The 20720-nt window shown below is 43.6% G+C and overlaps 1 protein-coding gene across 3 annotated transcripts in view; it reads right to left on the minus strand.

Annotated features, from left to right (window-relative positions):
• KIAA1549L (KIAA1549 like) overlaps positions 1–20720 on the minus strand; it is a 268405-nt gene that overhangs the window by 6198 nt on the left and 241487 nt on the right. For all 3 annotated transcript variants that reach the window (XM_081063643.1, XM_081063642.1, XM_081063641.1), the window contains 2 exons: positions 12237–12587; positions 2173–2270 (listed from right to left, as the gene is read on the minus strand). In XM_081063643.1, the coding sequence (XP_080919769.1) occupies positions 2173–2270; positions 12237–12587 (449 nt within the window). The remainder of the gene's footprint in view (positions 1–2172; positions 2271–12236; positions 12588–20720) is intronic.

Consider the following 20720-nt stretch of genomic DNA (forward strand, 5'->3'; position numbering starts at 1 on the left):
AATAAGCCAAGCAATTAGCGCTTGGTATTAGCAGGGGATGGTCGACCCGGGAGGTGATGACATCATTGGCAGCCAATGAGACAGCTCTGTCTGGAGTGGGGGAAGGGAGCGCCCCCCATCCGGACAGCAGGACGGGGACGGGAGGGCTGGGAGGACCACGTTCCCTGCTGCTACTGGCAGAAAGAAAGGAGCCCAAGACTCTCGGAAACTCCAGGTGCAGGAGCCTAGCGCTTCAGCACTTCCAGGGTATTCTGAATGCGACAATACTGGTTTTGGTCCCACAGGCAAGCAGAGAATCCGGCCCATTGAACAGATCCTGTTTCCACTTAGTGCTCACAGAGCTGCATAATTAGAGGGCAGCCTGAACACAGCGGGCACGGGCCTCTCCCCTTATTATGAGAGGTGCTGTAGCCACAGACTCTGTCTTTCCTTTCACAGAGGGACTCCAGCCTCCCCTAAAATTAAAATGGCAGGGAGGCAAAGGCAGCCACAGCAGGTGGCAGGCTGCCAGCTCACAGGGACCCCTCTGAGCAGAGGAGCAAGAGGCTGTCACTGTCACTTAGGAGCAAATAGAGCCACAGCAAGGGAGCCTGGTATGGAGGCAGAGGTCTGGGTTCCTGCTCCTCCCCTCTTTGAGCCTCAGTTTCCTTGTCTGTAAACAAAAAGGGGTGGATGACCCTATTCTGAAGGTTCCTCCCTGGTCGAATTCTTTGGGTTTGTATAGAGGCCAGTGACCTCCTGATAGTTGGCAGGGATGGCAGGCAGTGTGGCAGGACATGGGAGAAGACTGGTGGTGGAGAGAAGAAAAGAAATGGATGCTGGCCTTTGGCAAGTCTACCACAAAGGCAGCCATTAAGCTCCTCCCAACCGGAGCCCTCAGCAGTAACTGAGAAGCCCCGTACTATTCCCCAGGGAGGGCTAAACACAGAGGCTGTGATGACTTGACTGTAAATCAGGGTGGGTGCTGGAGGCCCAGCAGTGTGGGGTCTCCCTTTCTGAATCCCTCCCTCCTCTTCCCAGTCTGCTCACTCCCACAGTCCTGGCTTCCCACGTGCTATTCCCAGCATCTGCTACTCCTTCAGGAAGCCCTTCCCAGGAGAATTCCTGGGTTCTGGGCCATACACTTGGCCACCTGAGAGGAATCCCACAGCCTTTGAGATCGTTTACAGATAAGGAACCAGGGACCAGACAGGTGAAGCAAGTTGCCTGGAGTTACCCAGCAGGTTACGGGCAGGTTTGATGGAACCCTGGTCTGCTGTTCCCACTCTACCCTGAACTCAGCTGGCACCCAGGGCTGCTGTCCACACACAGCTCTGCATTCTAAGCCACTGGAAATAAGGGCAGCATTGCTTCTGAGGGAAGTCATTTTTCTTCACTGTTTTCATCAAATTCAAGACGGTGGTCCACAGACAGGGTGGACTAGCATGTTGGGGGAGGACCGGTTGTTTCTCCCAGCCCTGGGCATGATGACTATTTCCCAGTGCTCATGGCCTTTCTGTTTCTTGTCTACCTTTATTAAAAACATCTGCTCTTTATATTATTACAGAGCAAAGGGAACACTGGACATGTGCTTCACAATACTGTGTTTCCCCGAAAATAAGACCGGGTCTTATATTAATTTTTGTTTCAAAAGATGCATTAGGGCTTATGTTCAGGGGATGTCATCCTGAAAAACCATGCTAGGGCTTATTTTCCAGTTAGGTCTTATTTTTGGGGAAACATGGTAGACGTATCTGAGTTCACGTGCTCTCAGCCTATCTCTCTTGAAGTCAAGAGTTGGGGGTCCAGATATGCTGGCCTCTTGGACACCACCCTGAAGGGACTTCTGGGTGTGCACACATGGCAGGAGGCGCCCACACTTGAGGCAGCCATTGCAGTGGCCCACGCTGGAGGAATGTTTGGATGCTCAAGGTCAAAGATGGGGCTTTCAGGATATGGGGCACTTGATGTTGGGTTTTACCTGTGGGTTCTACAGGACTTTCTATTTAAAATGACAAGGAAGTACGTCAGCCCTCTATGGCCCCTACTTCCTTCCTGGTACTCGGGGTGCTCCAGGCACATGGCTATCTGTACAGGTGATGGGCAGGGCATGAAGGAAGTCTGTCAGGTCAGGTCCACAGGACCAAATCCTTTCCAAATATTCCAAACAAAGCAAAGAAAAGAATGTGTTACCGCCTGAGAGAAGCAACTGCCACAGGGCCAGTCCGAGGAGGTACAGGTGGTGGGGGAGAGCCCATGACCATTTCAGGAAGCTGGGAAAACCTGTAGGCCTGTGAATGACACAAGCAAAGAGAGGCAGATCTGTCAAAACCCAGAACTGATCAACACACAGGTTCTTCTTATTGAAAAGGGAAGCAAACTTCCGAGAGTCAGGCTTTCCTTCCTTCCTCAAGCTTTTCCTTAGATCTTCCTTAGCATGTTCCCCAGCCCCTCTTCTGTCTCATCTCCTACCACTTTCCCCTTTGCTTGGGCCACTGGGTGAAGCTCACAGTGGCCCATGTGGGGATCCAACTGGCAACCTTGGTGTTATTAGCATCATGCTCTAACCAACTGAGCTAACGGGCCAACCCCCTGCTTGGGCCACTGTAATCACAGAGTTCTTCAATTGTTCTTTGCCAAGGTGTTCTTGGCAGTTGACTATGCCAAGTTCTTTCCCGCCTGGGCTTCTGTACATGCTGCTCCTTCTCTCTGGTGTGCTTTTATCATTGCTTATTTATTTATTATCTGTCATGAGCTAGACTGGAATGAGGGCAGGGATTTTGTTGTCAGCTAAATCCTTGTGCCTGGAACAGTGCCTGGTACATCATAGATGATCAATAAATATTAGATGAAGGAATGAACCACTGATTGCATCTTACTTTCTCACTTATGGAAAGCAGGTTTAGTGGGGGAAAGCAATGGGTTTGGAGTCAGGAGTTATGGGTGGAGGGGCTGGTTTGCTGACGAATAGACTTTGTGTCCCTAAACAAGTTGTCAGATGACCTCTCTGGGCCTCAGTGTCCTCTTCAGAAATGGGGGAAGGATGCCTTGCTTAGAGAGGATCTGCGAAGATCAGGCAAGTCAGTGTATGTGTAAATATTTTGGGACCTAAAAAGCACTATTCAAAGATAAAGCATTGGAACTATCACAAAAGTGAAAACTTTAATCTACACTTGAGGGGATAAAAGGACAACCGTCAGTGATAGGATCAGAGAGCCAGGCCACACAGCTTTCTTTAGCTTTAGCAAGAGAAAAATCTAGAAATGCTCTCTGGGAAAACAAAGCTTAACTTGTGCTTCTCATTCATTTTTTTCTGTAGGTGTCATGACCTGCCAGATCTCTCGAGGAACAGGATGACAAGATGTTAAACCTGAAGGCATTAGGACAAAAAGAAACAGTAGAAGGAATCCATAAATAGGATTCTTCAAATGGAATGAGTCTTCTCCCTCCAGCATTATGGCAGACTACAAATTTTAAGGGCTAACCCACTAAATAGCAACTAGATCCTGGGTAAAACATACCTTTAACTGCACCAAAGGAATTAATTGTAAGATGCAGCTCCCACACAAACACTCCTCAGCAAACTACAATAAAACCATGAGCTGAAATCAGAGATGGAAATAGTGAGTATTACGCAAATAGGAAAGGTCGGGTTGCCTAGATGACAAATGTCATATTGACAATCAATTAAGAGATTAAGCCTTGGGACAGGGCAAGGTGAGGCAGGTGAACCTCAAACACTCACAGGCAACCTGGAAGGGGGATAACGTTGGTCCCTTCCAGGGTGGAAGGTTGGTGTGCTCCCAGGCTCAGGCAGAAGCAACTGTAACTCATCTTGGGAGAAAGGTGTCCTTAAACTAGCTAGGTTCTCAGGATTAGCACAAATTAAGGTGAAGCAAAAAGGAGTTCTTAATCAAAGATTGGAAAACACACCAGAAAATGTAAGTGAAAAAGTCAGCAGAAAAAACAAACAACACACAACTTTTAAGGACTTTAGAGTTTGAAAATTCCAGATACAAAACAGATTATAACAATGCAAGAAACTTTTTTAAAGAAAACAATTGACCAGACAGAGATACAACCAGGAATAATCTGGCCGATTTGAAAAAGAACAAATAGAACTTTTAGAAGTGAAATGTAATTACTGAAATCAAACACTAAACATGGGGGAATTAAGTCATAGATTCATCACAGATGAAGATAAAAATCAATAAACTAGAAAAGAGAATTGAGGAAATAACTAAGAATGAAGCTCAAGGATACAAGGAGATAGAAAATATAATTTATATTTTATATAAAATATAAAAAAGTAAAAGAGGATGAAATAAGGCCTAATATCCAGCTAATGAAAATCCTAAAGGAGAGAAGTTGGAAAAAGGAGGAGAGGCAATATTTGAAGAAACAATGACTAAGAACTTTCCAGAATTGATAAAATCAATAAATTAATCATTTCAGGAAGTACAATGTATCCCAAGCAGGATAAATAGATATATTGTAGTAAAATGACAAAATACCAAAGGCAAAGAGATCTTAACAGCAGCCAGAGAAAGGCATATCATCTATAAAGGGATTACAATTATACTGACAGATGACTTCTTAACAGCATTTAGAAGACCATGGAATGCAAAGTGCTCAAAGAAAACAATTGTCAACCTACAAGTGTATCAGCAATACTAACTTTCCAGAACAAGAGTGAAAGAAAACATTTGCCCAGATCTAGAGTTACTGCTAAAATCAATATGGAAAGTTACATTACCAGGTTGCATTTCCTTTTTTTTTTTTTGAGCATCAGGAAACTGTGTCTGCTAAAGTAGTATTCAGGGAATCAAAATCTGAAGCTCCAGTAGATCCTAAGTTCCTTGGGGTTTGGCAACACAGTCTATCCCATCCTGGTTCTCCGACCTTACCAAGCAAAGTGCTTTGCACCTAATGGGCTAAACACTATTTGCTGAATTAATGTTGAGTGAACCAGGAGTTAGGAGACCCAGCCTCTCCTCTTGATTCAGCCATACATTTTCTGTGGACATGTTATTCAGTCTCTCTGTACCTCATTTTTTTTTCTTTTATGAACTAAGGCATTGGTGGTGGTGGTGGTGGTTGGGTGTCCTGGTGAATTTGGCCCTTCGCTTACCAGCATGATGACACACTGGAAACTTCCCTGAACCCTAAGGTTTTGCAGAGAATTTGAAAATCATTGTCCTGGATATCTTTCCAGCTTTGCATTCCATTATTATCTATAAATCAACAAGTAAGGACATGCCTTTCCAACAATAGAGAAAGGGGTTTAATAGCCCCTCTTCTCTCTTCTGGCCTCTCACGATATTCTGTAGAGGAGAGAGACAACCTATTTTTATCCAAGGTTAATATAGTTTTCCAGCCCAGAAAAAGCTTTCTATGCCTGTGTCTGTCATATAGCAGTTCACCAAAAGAACTGATTAAAAGTGTTGAACTCTTGACAAGTACCAAGGGAGTTCCCTTCTTTGGAAGATTTTTCCTAGTACAAAGGAAACTACAGAGGAGATCAGATGACTTCCAAGGCCTCCGGAATCATAGAAGATTCAATGGAAAGAGCAAGAAACACTGACATCACACACCTTACCTTAACAGAGGGGGGTACTGAAGCCCAGAGAGGTAAACTGACTTGTTGAAAATCACACACCCAGTTAAGTGCACTGTGTTGCAATTCTGAGCTGAGGGTGGTGTGTGGCAAAGTGCATGGGTTTGGAGCCAGACAAAACTGGAGTTGAGTCCTGGCTTTGAGCCTTACCAGCTGCTTGACCTCAAGCAACTGACCTTCTGTGTCCGCTTTCTCATTTGGTGATGATCATACCCCCATTTCAAAGGCTGTTTGAAAGACTCATTTTACATGTTAATGTGATATCTGGCACACAGTAGTTACTCGATAAGTGATATTCTCTTCTTCCGGAGACAGGATAATATTTTAGATAGTAATTTCAGTAACCAAAGCTCCCCCCACCCCACAGTTCCTTGAATCCAAGCCCCTTCCCCTGCCCCAGGCAGGGAGGGCATCCCACCCTGGCCCCGAGAAGGAAGTCCACAGCCACTGAAGATGGCCTGAGAGCCAGTTCTTATTAGAGTTTCAAAAGCCAGAGCTATTGAATTGCAAGAGTTTAGGATTCTATCAAAAACCTAAGTCCTAAAGCATTTAAGGCCTAAGGTTGCTGCCAAAACAAGAGATTTGGAAGAAGTGGGGTACATTTAGACTACTCTGTCCCTAGATTAGGTAAACACCCTTCAGATAAGAAGGAGAGGAGAGTTGGAAGGAAGCAGGAGAGTATAGATGCTGATGGGTCTGGAGAAGGGGATTTGTGTCCTGCCTCGCTTTGGGGAAAGACAAGGGGAAGCAGGAGAGGGAGAAGAGGACATAAACACTATAAAAATTTTGGGAATCTGAAGGATAAGGGACCTGTAACCACTTTTAGAAAAACCCAGAATCAGCACAGAATTCCCCCACCACCCCCAGTTGAGAGAGAGAGAGAGAGAGGGAGAGAGAGAGACAGAGACAGAGAGACAGAAGGCATTCACACGTGGGAGGAGGGGAGGGAGAAGTCTGGAGAGAGCTTGTTAGCAGGAGGTTCAGGATCCAGGATCCAGGATCCAGCTGTGTTCTACCTGGGTTAATACCTGGAGACTAGATGGAAACAAGCACTTCCTAGGAACACAAGCCAGAGTAGTGAGATGACAACCTGGGACCAAATATTGAAGCCTTCTCCCTGCCACCTCACAACGCTTTGCACCATGTAGGTCCCGCTACCCCAAATTAGCTTAACCCAGGAATAGGGAGGGAAACCCTGAATTGACTGAGACTGAGCTTCTGGCATGTGGAGATTACATAAAAATACAGAAAGTTTTTCTTTCTGTATTTCATGTCTTTCACACCTGAGTTTGTGGGCTGACATGAGTATTCTCTACGTTTTCTTTCCTACTCCTTCTCTCCCTTCCCATGCAGACTTCCTGTATAAACTATGTTTTTTACTCACGCGAATGATATTTCTGAGCTTAGAGGGGTGTGGGGACAAAGCCCCAAAAAACAGTTTCCAGGCTCTCGGCCTCACATAGAAAGGTGCTGGCTCGGGTAGTAAATGGCCATCAACTGTGATCAGATGGTCAGCAGCTGTGGCTAGTTGGCCGTCAGCTGTAACCCATAAGCCATTGGCCACTAATATAATGGTTGTGGCTACGCTAGCAGAAAGGAATGGGGGCTAGCAAGAAGATGGTGGCTGGCAAGCGCGGACTGCTGTTAGGCAGATTATGTAGATCCTGCTTCCTGTGTCTCCAGCCCAGCCGCCAGAGAGAATATATTGGTTTGACTCCCCTACCTATGGCTCCATGGGTGTTCCTTGTTGGCCTTACCGTGTCCTGCGTTCTTGGGCGGGGAGTGGGAGCTGAGACCCTGCATGACAAATGGCGCAGCGAGCAGGGTCTCCTGCACGACAAGGGGTGTGCATTTGCCAGATGTTGGGTACTCAGTTGGTTTTCAAAAGGGATTTCTCAGGGCAGTCCGAGGACAGAGATCCCATGCCCAGGCTGGTCTAGCCAGGTGTGACAGAGTGATGCCCCTTCAGTGGCTCCTGAGAGTTGGACAAGGCCCCATGTATGCCTGGGTAGACACACTCTCTCAGGGATCCAACTTCATCACACTGCCAATTACTTTGCTGTAACCAGAGGTGGAGGGAGCCCGATAATAATGGACAGTGGACAGATGGGAGCTCAGACAGATTCAAATTTGATTTGGAGAAACACGAGAAATGTAACATTTCTTGGACCCAAGAGGTGTGGTGGTGAGATGAGTTGTGGTGTGATGAGACGTGTCTGCATAGCTCATCAACAAAGGTTTAGGGAAGGGTCTTTTGTTTTGTAGGGAAGAGGAGGAAACAATAATGTAAAATTCTCAATTTCATCCTAATAGAGATGTCCCCCTTCCAAGGGGCTATGATGGGAATGGACAAAATACTCTCACATTGGGTCAGCTTCCTTATGAGAAGATCACACTCTGAAGTTTTGGACATTCGCGTTCTCATCAGAACCTGGAGGACATCGCTATGGCTCACCTGGCCAGAGGGGTGGAAAGAGCGTGTGGCCTTTGAAGTTAGTCAGCTCTAGGTTCTAACCCCAGTTCTGCCCTGTGATAGCTGTGTAACCTTGGTTGAGTTTCTTTACTTCTTGAAGCCTGTTTCCTCATTGAGTATACAGGGATAATATTATTGACCTCATAGAGTGGTTGTTAGATGAAAAGAGGTAATGTCTACACAGCACTTAGCTTAGCGGGAGCTCAATAGATGGCAGCTGTTGTTGTTCTTGTTCTTATTATTACTGTTCCATCTGTAAAGCCTCTAGTGGGGAAGATGCTGCCCTTTTCGCAATCCCCTATTCTGACACCAACAGGAAGGCTGTAGGACGTTTTCATTCTACTTGGCACAGACCCATTATGGCGGCTAGCAAAATGTGATTGGTCATTAGGTGTCAAGCCCAGTTTTTTCACAGATTCAAGAGGCAAAATATGATCAAGAGTCTCCTAAAATGCAGGGCAGAAACCCTAAGCTGCCAGCTGTAACCTTTTCCATGATATAAATAAATGCCATCAGCCTGGCCTAGTGTGTTTAAAACCACCAGCTTCCAATTATCCTGCAGCAGAGCTCAAAGCGCTGCCTTTCGGGAAGCCAGAAAGTAATCACAGTTATCATTCTAAATTGCCACCTTTTCTATTGATTTCCTCATTATCATAGCACAACGGGGCTTGGCAAGAACTTGGGTTAAGAACCATCATTTCTACTGTGTATTGTTAGCTATTTTCTCCTTTCATGAAAATAGGGGCCACATGTGTTGTTGGCAAAAACATGAAACCTTAATAACAAAAGAACTGCCTTTGATATTGTTCTGGTTGAATGGCCGATCTCTCTGGTGTGTTATTTCTCAAGCCTTTTCTACTTTTTGGGAGACTTCATTTTTAAAGCATATCATGCTGATGTTTTTGTCCTTCTTGGCACAAGTGCCAACCCCAAATGATAACAAACACAACCATCTAAGTTTTCATATGCCCCATAATGAAATATTTAGATGGTTTCGTTAAATTGAGGCATAACGGATGTGGGTTGTGGTATCTTCTTGCCTGGCATTGGTTGGAAGACCCATCCTGGTTGTTTACATTTTTCTCTCTGAAATTCAGATTGCTTTATGGATCCCCAGAATCTGGCCTCCAGCCAGAGGGGTCCAGGTGTTTTTGAGAATCATCTTTAAACTCAAGTGCAGTTTCTCTGGGACTCTTAAGTTGGGGCATGGGGAGCATGTTCTTAAAGGAATTTCACGGAGTGGGAAGGGGAGATGATGTAGTCTCGGAACTGTCAGGAAAAAGGGGTATAACTACCATGTTTCCCCCAAAATAAGCCCAGGTCTTATACTAATTTTTGCTCCAAAAGACACATTAGAGCTTATGTTCAAGGGATTGTCATCCTGAAAAATCATGCTAGGGCTTATTTTCCAGTTAGGTCCTATTTTCAGGGAAACATGGTAGTAGAATCCAATGAAAAGGAGGGAATATTTTTATGATAATGACTATCATTTATCGAGTAATTTGATGTGCTAGGCACCATACAAAGAACTCTAATGAATATCAGCAAACCAGTATTGAGTGCTTACTAGGTGCCAGGACTGTGCTAAGCATTTTACATACATTTCATCCTCATCGCAGCCCTCTTATCACCACCATTTGTTTTATGGCTGAGGAATCTGAGGCTCAGAGTAGTCGTCACTGGCCAAGGTCATTCAGCTGGCAAGTGCCATTCTACTCTGAGCTGAGGGAAAATCCAGGGACACGATCACTGTATGAAGATCAGGAAGGACGAATCAATGAAATTGAAGTCAGTGCAAATCAATATAGAATGCATTCAGGCAACTTTTCCCAAGGGACAGACACTTTCATGGTATGTATGAATGTGATAAGATTAGGGCGTTTTCTAAATCTCAGAAAAATCCCTTCTTCACCCATAAAGGTGGGCACCATTTAATGGACAATTAGTAAAATATCGTAATTGTGGAAACTGTCATATGATTGTCATGGGAAAGTATTTTTAAGGTGACAGATTTGTAAGGCTCAGAGAATTTTTCTCTTTCTGAAAAAAGGATGTTTGGACTCTAGACTGATGGGAGCGTGGCCAGTGGTGGCCCAGAGTTGCCGACACTCTTCCGGAAGGCAGTGCTCTTTGAATGTATCCCGCAAAGTTCCCTCAGAGCAGAGGCAAAGTCATATTCCTGAGTTCTCGGTATTACCCCAAATTCGTCTATTTTAGCTTAAAAATTATATTAGGAATTTTGCATTATTCTACCCATATTTCAGAAAATGGGATGCAAAAAAGACGCCCCGTGTTTCCCCTATTTCCTTTATTGACTATACTCTCCGGGTTTGCAGATCACAGACTGAGAAAGATGACTTCAAGACCACCCAATTCTGATAATGTTTTCTGTTCCCCAAACTGGTTTTACTTGTTGACCAGCAAGCAAATATTCTGGCCCACCTGGTCAGCTGGCTGCTCACTGCAGGCTTGTGAGCTAGAATTAATAATAATAAAGCAGTTGTGAGCTTAATCAGCACGAGCCAGAGTCCTGAGATCTGATCACCCTGGAGCGAATGAACAACATAGAAATTCCGTACCTGCCAACCTAAAGACAAGTCTCTGCAGTGGAGGTGACCCGACCCAAGCGCAGCCACCCTTGCCCTCAAGGTTCAGTTGGAAATGAACTTCAGTCTATCCTGCTAAAGCTTCAAGACAGAACGGTTAGGCTAGAGAATGACATTCAAGGAGAGGGCACTGACAGAGAGAGAGAGACAGAGGGGATTAGGAGCAGTGCCAAGGGAAGACATCTCAGTGACTTGGGGGTGGGGAGGAGAATCTGGATCAAAGGAGAACAGCAAGGAAATTCACAATAGTGTGCAGGCCATGTAGTTACACAGCATAACAGAAATTTTTAAAGTGCCAATGTAGTGTGCAATGTGGACGTTGAGGGGGCCCCGGGGCGGGGGGCTTGATGTTATCACAAGACTCCACAAGCCCATCCCTGTCCCAAATAGTCTACTGCAAATGAAAGAAATAATATGGATGGAGAGACAGTGTAACACAGCATAATGCAGAATGGCATTCTGGTTAAGAATATGAGCTCTGGTGCCAGAATGCCTGGCCTTGGGTCCTGATTCTGCCCCTTCCTTGTTGTGTGACTTGAACAAGCTCTGTAACCTCAGTTTCCTTACCTGTAGAATGGGGATAAAACTAGTACCTGTCTCAGAGGCTTGCAGTCAGGACTAAATAAATGAGTTAACACACGTGACACCTAGATCAGTACCTAGCAACAGTGAAACGCTCAATAAATGTTAGCTTTTATTATGTAATCATATCTCACAATGACAATTTATAAAGCGCTATTATCCAATAACCCTTGGGATAGGCCATGAAATATTACAAAGGTGGACTCTATATATGCAGAAAGGCATGTCTCTTGGCTTATAAAACTAAGTCTACTTTTTAGAAAGATATGTGGATCCTACGGTGATGAACGAAATGCAAACTAATTAAAATCGTTTAAATTATGGAAGCTTTATTTATTGGATCCTTTCTAAGCTACTGAAATGTCATTACCACTAAATGAAATAATCATGACTAATACTTCTATGGCATTTACTGTGTGCCTGGCATTCTTCTAGTACCTCACGTATATTAACTTGGTTAAGCTTTACAACAACCATAAGAAGTAAGTTGTTTTTTTCTTATTTGTTGATTTCCCCTGCAGAGAATTTTAGTAACATCTCCAGGTGACAAAGCTAGTGAGTAGTAGAGCTGTGATTCAAAGTCAAGCCACCTGCCTCCAGAGCTTCTGCTCAGAACCACCAGGCTACATGGACCCCTAACATGCAGCCCTGCAATGCATTTTGACATTTAAAACGGGTCCTCACAGTTGGAAATGTATGAAATCACCAGTGCGTGCAGAATGAGGTCAGCCCTTCACAGGAGGGGTAACAGGAGAGGAAATTCATCCTAAAATGTGTTACAGTTGGACATAAGCTCCTCCCGTGTGCCTGTGCCCAGGATTAAAAGGCTTAGAGTGGAGGATGAAATGAGAGCCTAACAAAGTTCATCTCCAAATCCCAAGGTGACCCATCACTAGAAGTCCCCACTCTGAGACGCTTGTTGGAACACCCTGGGCAGGACTGACCTACTGACGGCAGGCAGGCGAGACGTGTGACTTACCGGCCGGGGCAGACTGTACTGGTACATTTCTGGGCGGTAGGTTGGCACCCACTGCACCCCAGCCCTGGGCCGCGTCATGGTTCCAGGAGCGCTGGTCACCACCTCCGAGTAGGGCAGGTGCTGTGTTGAGCCGTAGGCCTCCTGGTGCCGGCTCTGGCCGGCATGTCCCGCGGACGCCAGGCTGAAGGCCTCCTCCAGCAGCATGTGCATTTGTTGCCTGACCTCATCGATGGAGGGCTGGGAGCTCAGCGTGGAGGTCTCCGAGTGGCCTTTCACCTGCCTCGACCTGGCGTAGCCTCGGGGCTCATTAACTCTGTCAACGTTGGTTTCCTCTATGATTTCAGGCTCCGTCTGTGGGATCAAGCAAACGCCCATTGATTTGTTAATTAACTTTCCCTCTTCCCATGAATGTTGTCTGTAATGTACTCTAAAGTATTCAGCTCAGAGAGGTGATATTAGGCATATGTGCGAATTGAAGTTATATCCTAGGTGTCCTATCCAGGTGTTCACATGACAGGAGAGTCACCTGGCTTTCTAGCAGTAAGGCCACACTCCAGCTGTCCCTGTGTACTTCAGTAATCTATAGTTCAAGCAATGCCATAGGCCTTGCTAGTTTGCATAGTGACCATGAGAAACGCCTTTCCATTGCCGAAGTTAATGGTATTCTGGAAAACCTTTTAGAAACATTCTCTGCTCTTTTGCCTTTTAGGTAAAAGAATCTAGAGCCATTTTGTAGTCCACACCCCAAAAGTTGGCATTCTGGATTCTAGACTAACTCTAAATGGTCCAGCCATGGGTTAGAGAATTGTTCGTTTCTTGATGCCAGTTTCAGAAATAGTAACAAAACCCGGCCTCTAGCTCACTGATCGCAAGGTGTGGCGCACACTAAATCAGAAGCTGAGGGCAGGGTCCAGCAATCTGTGCCTTAACAAGCCCACCAGTTTCAAGTTTGAGGCCCACTATCTAGAACGTTCTCCTGCCCTCCTCCAATGGACCTTCCATTTAGAGAGTAGCTGCAGTATTTAAGTGGGCAGAGAGCTGGGACTTCGTCAGCTTCCAAAGCAGGCTGCATGGACTGTCTTAATGCTTGCTTGCTAATGAATGCTTAGTTTGTAAGTCTTTATGGCAGATTTTGGTCCAAGACTTGTTTTTGTACTAACGTCATGGTGAGGTTGTGGGAGAGTAGTTAATCTGTGATTACTTCAAGTAATGCCTGTGGCTACCATTGTCTGCTAAAAGAACTTAAGAGTTCTGCAAGGATAAATTGGCACAGATCAGCTTCCCACCCTGCTCTCTATCTGTGACATACTTAAGTATAGGAGTCCCCCCTTATCAGGTGGGGATATGTAAAAGACCCCCAGTGGATGCCTGAAATCGCAGATAGTACCAAACTCTATATATACTATGTTTTTTCCTATACATATATACCTATGATAAAATTTAATTTATAAATTAGGCACAGTAAGAAATTAACAACAAAAACCAATAATAAATAGAACAATTATAACAATATACTAGAAGTTATGGGAATGTAGTTTCTCTCTGTCTCACTAATAACCAAAGTGATAGACTAGATGGCTGCTAAGTGACTAATGGGTGGGGAGCATACCATGTTTCCCCGAAAATAAGACCTAGCCGGACAGTCAGCTCTAATGTGTCTTTTAGAGCAAAAATTAATATAAGACCCGGTCTTATAGTTAAGACCGGGTCTTATATAGTATAATATAATACCGGGTATATCATAGTATAATATTGTATAATAAATTATAGTATAGTATAGTATAATACAATACAATACAATACAATACAATACAATACAATACAATACAATATAATATAATATAATATAATATAATACAATATACCAGGTCTTATATTAATTTTTGCTCCAAAAGACACATTAGAGCTGATTGTCCAGCTAGTCTTATTTTTGGGGAAACACGGTAGGTAGCTTGGAAACACTCGACAAAGGGATGATTCACATCCTGACAGGGGACAGACCGGGATGGTGAGAGATTTCATCACGTTGCTCAGAATGGCATGCAGTTTAAAACTTATCAACTGTTTATTCCTGAAATCTTCTATTTAATATTTTTGGACCGCAACTGACCTCAGGTAACAGAAACTGTGGAAAGCGAAACCTCAGATAAAGGCGGTGGGGTGTGGGTGCGGCCCACGGAAACACATTGTCACAAATTAGAAAATACAGATAAGCAAGAGGAAAACATTTTTAAAATACATCAACATTTGGTGTACTTATTCCACTCCCAAGCTTATCTGAGTGTGTGTACACTCCTCCTCCATACATATACACCCATTTAAAAAAGATCTGTGTATTTCTATCCTGGTTCTGGGCGCTTATTATTATTTTACATAGAGTGAATAGTCTCCTACCTGGGTTCCACAATTTAACAGCTATGTGACATTGGGCAATTTCTTAGCTTAGCCCCTCCCCCCCAATAGAGTCTGAGACATATGTTTATATACAGATAATTTATTTTGGAAAATAATTCTAGAGAATAGGAGTGGGGGCTTAGGATGAGTAAGCTGGGGAAGGAAAAAAAGCCAATCAAAGGTGGGGACTAAATTAGTGGTTGCTATGAGCACTGTGGTTTATCCTGGGGAACCTCCGAGGAACCATGTAGAATACATTCAGGATTGTGTAACAAAGTTTTCTGCACCAGCCCTAGCCCCCTGTTACACCAGGCTTGCCCCAGGGACTTCCTTGCATTCTGAGATCTGCGCAGGTGCCAGATGGGCGAAATGGGCTCCCAGAGACCTCCCACAGAACAGTGGCAGAGAAGGCTCAGGGCAAAAGTAAACGATAAGGGACTGCTAAAATGACACAGCCATGCTGCTGCGCAGGGAGAACACCGCAGCAAAGTCGGATCATAAATGTGTGCCGAGACGTTAAAAGCCAGGGCGGAAAAGGTGTTCCAGGAACGTTACCTAACTTTTCGATGTTTCAGTTTCCTTGTCTGTAAAATGAGGATAGTAATAAGACCTGCCTCCAAGGGTTTTTACAAGGATTAAATACGATGATACGTGTAAAGAGTTTAGAACAGTAGCACATGGTAAAAACACAATAATAGTAGCTGCTGTCATCGTCATAATCGCCATTATTACTTCTATTTATTCAACTGCACTTATTTCTCATGTAATGTCTATGGATAAAGCACTCTAATTATAAGAATAAGCGCAGCAAGAAAACATCACCAGGAAACACTTTCTTAAGGGAAGTCCTTCCCTCCTGAATAGCTATACATGGAAGGTCAGAACTTTGTTATTTTTCATATTTTAAACATTTGCTCATCAGAGAAGAAATGAAAAATACAGGAAGCACAGAAAAGAAATGAGACATTTCCTGTTATCACCCAGAGTTAGGGCTTGGCTCTAATTCAAGGTCAAAAAACAAGATTCTCTGGCAACTTGCGAGCCTAGATTTATCAACAAACATCTCTACAGTACGTGATTTAAGGTACTATTTTTATATTAACACAAGCAAGGATAGATTATGGAGTAGAATGGAAAATTACCTTCACAATAATAAACAAGAACTCAAAGACATTTCATGCCTGGACGCATGCCTGCAAACTGGCTGGGGGATGAACTGGGGCTCCTCTACATTGGGGTTCTTTAGGGAAATGTGCTTCCTGAAGGCCTGGTGATACCTCCTGGGGTAGTGAATGCAGCTTCTGAAAAATATTTTCTTCACAATGCACAGAACATTTTGAACTGAATCTCAGAGCCTGAGTGGACTTTAGGAGGCCATTTAATTTAAGCCCATTTCACAGATGAGGAGGTTGAGGCCCGAGTGGCCTGACTTAGCTAAAGTAACTAGAGGTGGCAGTGGCAGAGCCTAGCTCTCCCAGTTCCTGTTCCTTGTGCAACCTGCTGCACCACGTTGCCTCATCAGTGCTCGTTGCTACCCCTGCATTGCCTTTCCTCCTACATCCCCAGTCTCCCTAATAAATAACAGATGCTTAATGCTAAACTCTTCGCAGGTGGAAGATTAATGGCATTGGGGTGAGCTATGATTTTTCCTGCTCTTGAGCTATGCCATACATTTTAGTCATACTGGTGGATCTTTATTATGTGAATCTGTAGTTTTTGCTTAAGCAAGGCCAAAGTATAGTTCTTAGCAATAACTGCCTACTCTCCTACTCTCCCAGGAGCCCTGGAATGTGGCTGTGCTGGGTTGGGGGTTTTCTGAGTAAGGTGGGTGGGGACATATTACCTTTGTTGGGGAGGTGGAGACACTTTCTCCAGGATCCCGCTGCATCTACCCCATAATGCCCCAGTGAAAATTAACCTCTTCTCCTTCCCCTAGAGTTTCCACTTTGCATGGGGGGAGAGAGGCTCCCTTTACTGCAGGGCCCAGAGTCATAACTCCGGTATGACCTCAAAAGGTTTGATTTAAAGAACTGTTTTCCCATTGTTCTCACTTGGTTTTTCAGTTTCTCGAGATCTCTAAATGAAAACAAGATGAGCTACCATTGTCCCCTAGGCTGATCCCTCATCACACTTGATTTGCTTATTCAATGTCTATCTTGCCCAAGTCTGGACGCTCCTTGAGCTCACCTCATCTCTGTCTTTCATGAGCTTAGCACATGGCATTTGGCATTCAATAAAGCTTTGTGAAACTGAACCAAAATAAACAATTCTGTCCAATTGCCAATGGGGTGGAATTTGAATTTAAGATAAAGGGCCCACTTTCTCTAACAAATTTCCTCCAATGCTAATGAGCCACAAGACCACAGGTTAAGTCAATGAACTCCCTAAGTCTCAGGCTTCCCACCTGTAAAGTGGGAGAGTTGAACTATGGTCTGCGAAGTCCCTGCTGGTTTTCACATTTACTGTTTCTTTGACTCTATCTGTTCTAGAGGGGCCCAGATTCCTCTACTGTCATCATTCTTGGGGGAATCTGATGTCTACTTATGCAGCAATTTCTCTCCCACCCCCATCATCTCCCTCCCCATCTTGAAACATGTGAACACTACTAAGTTTGTTCTTTGACTTAACAGATAATTATTCATTTCAACCCTGTGCCAGGCCCTGGGTTGGGAGTTGTGGACACAACGATTAATAAGTTAGTAACCCAGCCCTCAAGGATCTCCCAATCTGTAGGACTCAGATAACAACAGCAGCAGTAATAACAGCTAACATTTATTAGCAGCCATGTGCCAGACACTGTTTGAAGTGTTTTATACATATTCACTCTTTTCCTTACAAAACCTATGAGGTAAACTCTCATTTTACAGATGAAGAAACTGAGGCATTGAAAGATCAAATATGTTGCCCATAACTGGTGGTGCCGTGATTTGAACCCAGGGAGTCTGATTCCAGCACCCAAGCTCTTACTCACTATATATATAAACAGATCTGTTACCATATTACAAATATGGGCTCTGACAGAGGGAGAAACAGAATTCTGTGACCAGGAAAACACAGTATAAAATAATTATTGAGACAATCTACCTCATAGATCACTAAGGATGAAAAGCATCAATATGCAAATATAGTGCTTAGAAGAGTGTCAGGCAATAAGCATTTAATAAATATTAGCTGCTATCATTATTGTTGTTATTTGCCTCCTCCCAAAGACTGGGAGCTCCTTTAGGGCTGGGTGAATGTCTTATCGTTATATCCACAGCCTCCAATCCAGGGCCTAGCCCTAAGCTGAAGCCAGTAATTATTAAGTGGAAGAACCTAGCAGGTATTTAAATCTACTTGAGGACCTGTGATGTGCCAGCCCTGTACTGGATTTTCCACATGTATTATCTTACCTATCCCTGAGGGCTGTATGGTTGTACCCATTTTCCAGATAAGGCATATCATGCCTATTGGCTTAACTTGCCCCAGTTCCTTCTCTGTAACTTGCACATTTCTGAAAATACCTTTTGCTTTTTTTTTTTTTCCACAAAAAAGGGGAGACAGGAGCAAAGAATAAATTCCCAGTGTTGGCTGATGGTTGGGTTGGGTACAATGTTGGGGGCCATATCTGGGACAGAGAATATATTTTTAAATCTCCTTAACTTGAGTTTACCATACAGACTTGTTTCTCCAAGTACACATGCCTGAGAAGCACTGAGGAGCTATTATTTTAAAAACTATTCTTATTAACTAATAAAGATATACTTCAATAAAAATTCTAAAAAATTAATAGTCTGTTCACGGCAGAAAATTAGAAAACACAGATAAGCAAAAGGAAGAAAATTAAAATCCTCTCTAATCCTACAGCCAAGAAATAACTACTGTTAACATTTTGACCTTCGTGCATGTCCTGCCAGATGTTTTCTATGCATATGAAATAGGATGAATATTAGGAATTCTGGAGCATTGCCAACACACTACCCGCTAGTTCCACACCACACCCCAAGCCACTGCAGAGAATGCTGGTTTGGGCAGTGTAAGTTTTCCCCTCTTCCTCTTCTGAGGGTCCACCATTTGCCACACAGATTCTCCAGCTTCTGTGATGGAGAACAGGAAGTGGGGGAAGGCAAAGAAGCAGAAGGGGTGTGGGCCGCAGGATTTTTTGGTGGGGATTTTGGAGAGAGTTGCAGAAGCAGCTATAGAAAGTAAATGGGAGAGGAACTATGGGAGTGGATACTTGGGGTTCCCAGCAGGGTTGTAATTTCCTTCACGTGTGTTCCTGTGGTGTTTCTTTTTTCTTGAATAATAAATGGGAATTTTAAAAGAGTTACCGGGCAACTGGTAAAGGAGAAGTATTTTAAAATTACTTTTGTTGACATAAATACTCTCTCAGACTGAGCCATCTGGGCCATGATTTTATAACCAGAACATATACATACATACCTATGTGTATATGAGGTCTGACAATTAAGTTCGTGAACTTGTTGCATAATGTTGCTAACCTTTTTTGACATTAGAGAGATTATTCATTATGAATTTGTACCAACTGGTCATACAATTAAGCAAGTTTACTGTTTGGAAGTGCTGAAAAGGCTGCGTGAAAAAGTTAGATGACCTGACTTTTCGCCAACAATTCATGGCTCTTGCATCACGACAATGCACCAGCTCACACAGCACTGTCTGTGAGGGAGTTTTTAGCCAGTAAACAAATAACTGTTTTGGAACACCCTCCCCACTCACCTGATCTGGTCCCCAATGACTTCTTTCTTTACCCGAAAATAAAGGAAATATTGAAAGGAAGACATTTGGATGACATTCAGGACATCAAGGGTAGTATGACGACAGCTCTGATGGCCACTCCAGAAAAAGAGTTCCCAAATTGCTTTGAAGGGTGAACTAAGCTCTGGCATTGGTACAAAGCTTCCCAAGGGGAATACTTGGAAGGTGACCGTAGTGATATTCAGCAGTGAGGTATGTAGCACTTTTCCTAGAATGAGTTTGTGAACTTAATTGTCAGCCCTCATATATCTGTCTCTATTTTTTTGTAAAACGAGGTTATATTATATGTATTTTGAAACCTTCTTTCTTATACAACATTATAAATAAATGTCTCTGTCAACAAATATATGTATTTATAAGAAATGACTTTAAATGATTTCACACCATTCTGCCATATGGAGTTTTCAGCCTGTATTTAACAGTCTACTACTTGAGGTGTTTTTCCAATATCTTACTATAGAAACAAAGCTGAAATAAGTATACTTGTGATTAAAACTTTGCATATAACCATGGATTTAGCCTTAGGTTAAATTCCTAGAAGTAGAGTTACTGGATTAGGGAATATTCAAGATTTTGGATACTTACGGTATATCATAACTCAGCACCAGGGGCTACGGGTATTTAGAAAAAATTAAGGCCATGTCTTCTGCACACGTGAACACAAACAGGACCCTGGGCTTGAGCTTTATAGTGCCCACTGGATAGAGCAGGCATCTGTAATCCTTTGAACTGATAAATTTTATGCCTGAGACTTTCAATGCACATGGGTCTGTGTGAGGAGCTAGGACTTATGGGAATTCTTGCGCTCTATGTCACCCAACAGGAGAACTCTATGCTTACAGTAAAGCGCTGCGGTTGTTAACTGTCCCTCCCCTTGACTTCCTGTTCCTTTCCATATATACGTATTCATCTGGGCACGCAGTGCAGCGTGTGCATGTGGCTTATCAGGTCTGCATGCAATGGGTTGAGAACTTTTCTTTTTTCTCGAATAAATCCTTTTGGTGAGGAAACACCTTAGTCGATTTTATTTTCAGTTGATACAACGTTGTTTTCAAAAGAGCACACCAGTCCCATGTTCCTAGGATGGACTAGACAGTGGCTAAGTTTCCATGTGACTCAGCTTCTCTTTGAAACACCACAGGAGCATACTTGAAGGAAATTACAACCCTGCTGGGAACCCCAAGTATTCTCTTTAATATTTTTGGAAAATATTACAACACAGCTTAATTCTAATGCCGGGTACCGAAGCACATTCTGTAGCTCCAAGGCTTCGTCATCAAAATGAAAAACTAGTTTTTTTCATTTAAATCAGACAGCTAGTGAGAAAACAAG

This window comes from Rhinolophus hipposideros, assembly GCF_964194185.1.
Source record: "Rhinolophus hipposideros genome assembly, chromosome: 10".
NCBI lineage: Eukaryota > Metazoa > Chordata > Mammalia > Chiroptera > Rhinolophidae > Rhinolophus > Rhinolophus hipposideros.